Source organism: Cyprinodon variegatus, unplaced genomic scaffold (assembly GCF_000732505.1).
Source record: "Cyprinodon variegatus isolate N-32 unplaced genomic scaffold, C_variegatus-1.0 Scaffold386, whole genome shotgun sequence".
NCBI lineage: Eukaryota > Metazoa > Chordata > Actinopteri > Cyprinodontiformes > Cyprinodontidae > Cyprinodon > Cyprinodon variegatus.
The window spans coordinates 241403-249492 of record NW_015150839.1 but is presented as its reverse complement, the minus strand read 5'-3'; the positions used below and the strand labels follow the sequence as shown (position 1 = coordinate 249492).

The window sequence follows — 8090 nt, the reverse complement described above, 5'->3', positions numbered from 1 at the left end:
CTGCTGCTGTAGCCCATCTGCCTCAAAGTTTGACGTACTGTGCCTTATTTTACCACAGTCAATTGAATTTTGGTATTTTATGTATTGCCATATACCAATGTAAATGTATACCAATTGCATATACTTATCTTTAATTAAAGTATGACAACCCTGCACACCTAGAGCCAGGCATATACACCGTACGATTTTTTGCCCTTTTCAAGCCGATTCTCCAGTCATGCGAGAATTTTTTGAGCTCAAGTCTAGTCCTGTGTCGTGTAGTGTACAGGGGGTAATGAGGGGTGATCAGCCTCTCATAACCACCTCCTGATCAGTACTCATAAGGTCGGGAGAAAATCAAACATGTTTGAAATTCAGTCAGCCGTCGTAAGGGGTTTGTGGGTAAATCCTGCTATTGAAGCAGAGCTACCAGCCCATTTACCAGAACCTCGAGCACTACGCATGTGCAAAAAAGGGAGTTCTTCTTCCTCTTCCAGATTGATGAGTCCGACCAGCGCCATCTCTCAGCGCTGAGTCCGACATGGTTTTTAGACGGACAGTAGGAGCCGGTAGATTGCATCAGAGTGACAGGCCACACAGTGTGAGCAGTAAACTTTTAAACCCTGCTGTTTCGTCGTTAAGATTGCTTCTATTTTGAATATGATCTGGCTCAACTAAATGTATATTGCATCGTGTGTTAGGAGTTAAATTAATAAATATTAAAGAATAAACAGAATAGGGGTAAAATTAGGGAAGTGAGGAAAAGTGGTCCCTATGTTCTCCAGCAGCCTAAGCCCATAGCAACATAACTGTAGAGATACCTCAGGATAGCCTGAGCCACTCTATGAGCTTCATCTAAAAAGCTGTTTAAAGCCTACTCTTAAAACCATTAATCCATTGTGGGTTTGCTGAGGGTTCTTAATGTATCTCTCCCGATGGTCAGCTGACCCACTGGGATAATATCAGGATAACTACTAGACTTTAAATACACAAACAAAAGTCTATCTTTAAAACTGTTACACGGATAACAGCTTGTAGCAATAGCTGGGAGTTTGTTTCGCTCATGGCTGTCCTAGAGCTGACTGATGAGTCACAACATAGGGATACCCATCAATAAACATAACATCAGATTTGCTTTTTACAAGATTTCCCGTCTATTCTTCTCTAAAACATGACTTGCTTAAAAATTATATTACAATTTTTTTACCTACTGGTGAAAGAGTTAACGGCCATGTAATGAGTGTTAAAATACATATCTTACATTAAAACCTCACTCTGACTCTCGCTGTTGTCCCTTTGAGGACCTAAAGACCCATCTAAGGGGTTAAAGTGAAGACAATAACTTGCAAAAATCAATAGAATGACATTTGAAATTAATTTATTTTGTGTTTGATTGCAGAAATGGGCATCATCCTGACTTTAAAAACCAAGATTCCAAGAGGAGATTACAAGGTGGTCTTGAGTGTTGAAGACAACCAGGGTCTGTCACAGGTCAGCACAGTTGCAGTTAAGGTTTGTGACTGCACCGGAGAGGAGCCCTGCATGCAAAACCGGACTGGTAGCTCCAGTCTTCCCGTCACCCTGGGGATCCTTGGGGCTGTCCTACTGTTGTTTATCGGTTAGTTGGAGATATTGTTTGACTTCCTGGTAAAGGGAGAAAAGTTTTACTTTAATCACAAAACAAGAAAATGCAACCAGAAAGTAACCAACAAGATGAGGTGATATTGAGTCTAAATGATGATAATAATAAAAAGCTAAAGCCCTACACAACAAAAGAAACTGATCAAGAAGATCAAATAATTTGAAAAGCCCTTTGACATTTCAGAGTCAAAGAAGAGTTATGAATGTTTTTCAAAGGCTTTGTGAATCCATCAGACAGAAATCAAAAAAGAAAAAATGATAATGACTGTGATTCTATAGCAGAGGTGTCAGGTATTCACATTATTTACTTAAGTATAGACACCTGTGTAAAAAGAATGAAAGTGCTGATTAAACCCATCTGCCTGGTACAAAACAGTGGTGGCTGGTGGGGTTTCCTCCAGGGGAGAGCTATAACTTCAAAATAGACGTATATAAAAAAAAAAACAATCAAATGTATACTAAGGTATCACACGAGTATATTTATACGAATGTCAACAACTAAAAACAACAGTCAATTGACAGAAGCAAAGATAGAAGAGATACAAAAGTAAACTGTCAACCAGCTCCACAGGCGGCCCAGTCCAGGAAACACACAGCCAGGCAGACGAGCTCCCAGCCAGCTCAAATGTCAGGATGAAAGTGAGCACATCCAGTTAGTCACAGTCAGAGAAACCGGACTACACAGAAAAAAAGGCCAAGCTCCAACCTCTATAACAAAGGTGTTGATGGGAGCAGTCACATCCAAACAGGAAGAGACCAGATGAAGCTACTATGAGAAAAAACAGATAGAGCACAACGTTAGAGATTGAACTAACAGATTCTGCAGAGTGGGAGAATAGCGATATAGTGAATCAGAGTGATGAAAAAGGGGTCCCTTTGTCCTCCAGCGGTCTAAGCCTATAGCAGCATAACTATAGAGATAGCTCAGGATAACCTGAACCACTCTAACTATGAGCTTTATCAAAAAGGAAAGTTTTAAGCCTAGCCTTAAAAGTAGACAGGGTGTCTACTTCACGGACTAAACATTCTAATATGTTCTGAGAAGTTCTTTAAATCAGTCCTACTTGTCTTTATCCATGCTGGGTCAGATCCTGACATTTGAAAAAGAAGGCAGGGAAAGCAGAATAAAGCATTAGCCTTGCTGCATGCAGTTAGCCTTTTCATTGTTGCTAAATCATTCTATAAACCTGTCACTCAGCCACACTTTCTAACGACTTTGACATCAGTGCTGGTAGTGTCTGGTAGTCTCTCCACTCAATCAACTGGTTTTCCTTAGATAGAAAACTCTGAATCAATCAAACTGTGTGATCTGGTTGAACTGTAAAGTGCCTTGAGATGACACGTGTTGTGAATTGGCGCTATAGAAATAAACTGAATTGAATACATTGGCAATGACTTTGGACAAATAAGCCCTTAAGTAAGCCTACTGGGATCAGATAAACAGATACAAAGAGACAAAGAGGTCTTGAGGAGCTTTTTAACTAAAGATTCCTTCTCGACTTTTGTTAGTGTTGGCGGTGGTGCTTATTTCAAGATGGAATAAAAAAAAAGAGAAGGTGCCGCTGCTACCCCCAGAAGATGACCTCAGAGATGAGATTGTTTGCTATGATGAAGAAGGAGGCGGAGAGGATGATCAGGTAAACAGAGATATAAGATGATAGCTCTGTAAGAAACATTTCTTTGTATGTTTTAAAACATTTTATTTTGTANGTAAAAAGAATGAAAGTGCTGATTAAACCCATCTGCCTGGTACAAAACAGTGGTGGCTGGTGGGGTTTCCTCCAGGGGAGAGCTATAACTTCAAAATAGACGTATATAAAAAAAAAAACAATCAAATGTATACTAAGGTATCACACGAGTATATTTATACGAATGTCAACAACTAAAAACAACAGTCAATTGACAGAAGCAAAGATAGAAGAGATACAAAAGTAAACTGTCAACCAGCTCCACAGGCGGCCCAGTCCAGGAAACACACAGCCAGGCAGACGAGCTCCCAGCCAGCTCAAATGTCAGGATGAAAGTGAGCACATCCAGTTAGTCACAGTCAGAGAAACCGGACTACACAGAAAAAAAGGCCAAGCTCCAACCTCTATAACAAAGGTGTTGATGGGAGCAGTCACATCCAAACAGGAAGAGACCAGATGAAGCTACTATGAGAAAAAACAGATAGAGCACAACGTTAGAGATTGAACTAACAGATTCTGCAGAGTGGGAGAATAGCGATATAGTGAATCAGAGTGATGAAAAAGGGGTCCCTTTGTCCTCCAGCGGTCTAAGCCTATAGCAGCATAACTATAGAGATAGCTCAGGATAACCTGAACCACTCTAACTATGAGCTTTATCAAAAAGGAAAGTTTTAAGCCTAGCCTTAAAAGTAGACAGGGTGTCTACTTCACGGACTAAACATTCTAATATGTTCTGAGAAGTTCTTTAAATCAGTCCTACTTGTCTTTATCCATGCTGGGTCAGATCCTGACATTTGAAAAAGAAGGCAGGGAAAGCAGAATAAAGCATTAGCCTTGCTGCATGCAGTTAGCCTTTTCATTGTTGCTAAATCATTCTATAAACCTGTCACTCAGCCACACTTTCTAACGACTTTGACATCAGTGCTGGTAGTGTCTGGTAGTCTCTCCACTCAATCAACTGGTTTTCCTTAGATAGAAAACTCTGAATCAATCAAACTGTGTGATCTGGTTGAACTGTAAAGTGCCTTGAGATGACACGTGTTGTGAATTGGCGCTATAGAAATAAACTGAATTGAATACATTGGCAATGACTTTGGACAAATAAGCCCTTAAGTAAGCCTACTGGGATCAGATAAACAGATACAAAGAGACAAAGAGGTCTTGAGGAGCTTTTTAACTAAAGATTCCTTCTCGACTTTTGTTAGTGTTGGCGGTGGTGCTTATTTCAAGATGGAATAAAAAAAAAGAGAAGGTGCCGCTGCTACCCCCAGAAGATGACCTCAGAGATGAGATTGTTTGCTATGATGAAGAAGGAGGCGGAGAGGATGATCAGGTAAACAGAGATATAAGATGATAGCTCTGTAAGAAACATTTCTTTGTATGTTTTAAAACATTTTATTTTGTATGTATAATTGTGGGTTACCCCATATATAGCAGTGAAGATTCTCAGTCATCCAGGTCATGATAGTTTTGGTCATTCCAAAAAAAAAAAGGGGGGAAAAAAGGACTTTGTTTCCAAGTTTGAAGATGTTTCGCTTTTTCAATTCAAAATGTCAGAAATGGCATTGAGTTTGAAACGAACAGGTCCATCCCTTTGGAATCCATTGTAGGTTTTTGAAAGCTTAAATCTGCGTTCTCCCCACCTTAAACAGAGGGGCTGGACTCAGATTTCAGCTTTCAAAAACCTATAATGCAGCAATAGTGTTGATTCCATCCCACTATCATCGCAGGTGAACGGGTGCGCCAAAGGGACGGACCCGTTCTTCTGTTTCAATTTGCATGTTTTCTAAGCAAATACAAGGCTTTGTTGGGCTACTGTATAAAGCCTTGAACTCAACGCTATTTCTGACATTTTGAATTGAAAAAGCTTCGAAACATCTTCGAACTTGGAAACCAAGTCCAGTGGATTGTTTTTTAACTTTTTTTTGGAACCAATATATAACCTATCAGTCATACTCCATTACTCTAACAGGACTATGATCTGAGTGTTATCCACCACGGTTTGGACAACCGACCTGATAAAGTCAGGAGTGACGTGGCTCCGATGGAACGCAGTCAGCCCAGCTACAGACATCTCCCTAACAACCAAGAAGATATGACCAGCTTTATTGACCATGTGAGTGAAACACTTACCTAAAAATAACAACATAAGAAGAAATGAGTATAAGAGGAAAAGCTTTTCATTGTGTTGGGTCCTGTTTGGTTTATTTTTCTTATAATTAAGAAGATCCGCATAAAAGCAGGTTTCCTAAATTTTGGCTTCCATTCTTCAGAACCGGAAGTTGGCAGATAACGACCTAGCTGCTCCCCCCTTTGACTCCCTGCTGGTGTTCGATTCAGAAGGAGGGGAATCGAAGGCAGGGAGCCTCTCTTCACTGTATTCTTCAAAAGATGGAGACCAGGACTATGAGCCCCTCAAAGAATGGGGCCCCCGCTTCAAGAAACTGGCAGACATGTATGGAGGAGGAGAGAATGATGACATGCTGTAAATGTAACCCCCACCCAGGAGAAAAATTGCTCCATGCAATTTAAGGGACAACAACATGGGGAAACCAATGAGACATGGGGTGGGATGTGTGTGTGTGTGTGTGTGTGTGTGTGTTTACGATCATAACTCTAAAGCCGTAGGATAAGTTTGTTTTGTAAAGTAATTTTGCTTTATTCACTTTTATATTGTTCACTGAACAAATGCATTGGAAGCTTTTAGAAGTGAGACTTGTGTCAAATGTGAAAACCCACCTAGTTTTTTCTTTTGTTTATTAAATTCCATCATTATTTTTTCTCTACATCATCATAAATTTATGTGAAGCTTTGCAGTCAGGGTCCTGTGGACTACTTAACATAAACTGATGGAATAAATCAACTTTCTGAAAGAAAAAAATAATAATTCTGTCTTTGTAAGTGTTTTTTTTTTTTTATTTTGTCATTTTATTATATAGTATAACAAATCCTCCACCTATCCATCAATCCATCATCATCATTCATCCATCCATCATTCTTCCACCTTCCATCCATACATGCATTATCCATACATCCATCATCTCTCCATCCAATCCAAGTCAAGTGAAGAGGCAACTGGAGAGACTGAATGGTAATAAGTCACCAGGTCCTGATGGTGTCAGCCCCAGAGTCCTGAAGGCCTTGGTGGCTCTGTGGGATTCTGCAGCACCTCTTCATCCTTAGTCTGACCCTGGAGACAGTTCCAGTGATTAGGAAGACCTCCTGCTTTGTTCCAGGACCACAGAAGACTCAGCCAAAAGTCCTCAGTGACTATAGACCTGCTGCCCTGACATTCCACATTAGGAAGGTCCTAGAGAGACTTCTGTTGGTTCACCTCAGCAAGCAAACTAGCAGCTATCAGGACGCTCTGCAGTTTGCTTATCGCCATGGAGATGGAGTTGATGATGCCATCATACACCTGCTTCAAGAAACCCACTGTTATTTAGACAAGGCAGACAGCTCTGTGAGGATCATGATCTATGATTTCTCCAGAACAGTTAACACCATTCAGCCTGACTGACTTTGGGAGAAACTCCAGAAGACTCAGGTGGAGGCATCAACAATCACTGACTGACCACAGTTTGTTAGACTGAAGGTTCAGCTGCCTGATCAAGCAGTCAGCAGCACAGGAGCTCCACAGGGGACGGTACTCTATCCATTCCTTTTTACTCTGTTCACCTCTGACCTCCAGGACCAGACAGAGTCCTGTCATCTGCAGAAATACTGGGGCGACTCTGCAGTCATTGGGTTTATTAAAGATGGAGCAGAATCTGAGTACAGAGAGCTGGTGATCCGCTTTTTGGCATGGTGTGGAAACAATCATCTGATCCCGAATGTCAACAAAACAAGGAGATGATTGTACATTTCAGAAGAAACAGGAACAAGATGAATCCTGTCAACATCTTGGGAGAAGAAGTGGAGGTGGTGGAGGAGTAGGAATACCTTGGTGTTCAGCTGGACAAGAAGCTAGACTGGAGACACAACTGTGTAGCCGTCTGCAGGGAGGGACAGAGCAGATAGTTCATCCTAAGGAACCTTCATCCTTAAGGTCCTTTAGTGTTGGAGAGTGTGATCTTTTCTTCTTAGTTATCAGGCTCCTCTCCTCTGGAACCAACTACCAGTTTTAGTCCGTGAAGCAGACACCCTGTCTACTTTTAAGGCTAGGCTTAAAACTTTCCTTATTGATAAAGCTTATATTAAGTGGTTAAGGTTATCCTTAGCAAGTTCTGCTTAATTCTATCTCTCTTCTCCCATTCTTCAGCATCTGTTTTTCTCAATCTCTAACATCAGAATCAGATTTATTGCCAAGTAGGTTTGCACTTACAAGAAATTTGACTTAGTATTGATGGTGCAGACGAATTCGATATCTATACAGAGTACAGAATCTATGGCTATATACAATATAAAACATACAATATATATACTATATACACAGCAGAATGTGTGTTAATGGAACACAGGAGGTCTGGATATGCTACGTTGGTGTAGCTTCTAGGTCATGAACGGGGGAGAAAGAGAGGCAGTGTCAGAGTCACATTTAAAATAACAAACGACCTCCTGATTGCTGCAGATGATGGCCTTGTCTCCGTCCTCATCCTCCTTGACCTCTCTGCTGCCTTTGACACTATTTCCCACTCGATCCTCCTCTCCCGTCTCTCAGACCTCATCGGCCTTATCGACATCACTCTCTCTTGGTTTCAGTCTTACCTCTCCAACCATAAACAATATATCACTCTGCAAGGCTCCTACTGCTCCACAGCAATAGTTAACCATGGCGTTCCT

At 41.0% G+C, this 8090-nt stretch overlaps 1 protein-coding gene across 1 annotated transcript in view; it reads left to right on the top strand.

The window, feature by feature from the left end:
* The window catches only part of LOC107092581 (cadherin-3-like), a 40838-nt gene extending 34968 nt beyond the window's left edge, over positions 1 to 5870 (top strand). The window contains exons 13-17 of the mRNA XM_015387143.1: positions 1379 to 1597; positions 3130 to 3257; positions 4492 to 4641; positions 5281 to 5424; positions 5582 to 5870. Of these exons, the coding sequence (XP_015242629.1) occupies positions 1379 to 1597; positions 3130 to 3257; positions 4492 to 4641; positions 5281 to 5424; positions 5582 to 5797 (857 nt within the window). The 3' untranslated portion in view covers positions 5798 to 5870. The remainder of the gene's footprint in view (positions 1 to 1378; positions 1598 to 3129; positions 3258 to 4491; positions 4642 to 5280; positions 5425 to 5581) is intronic.
* Positions 5871 to 8090: the final 2220 nt, after the last annotated feature.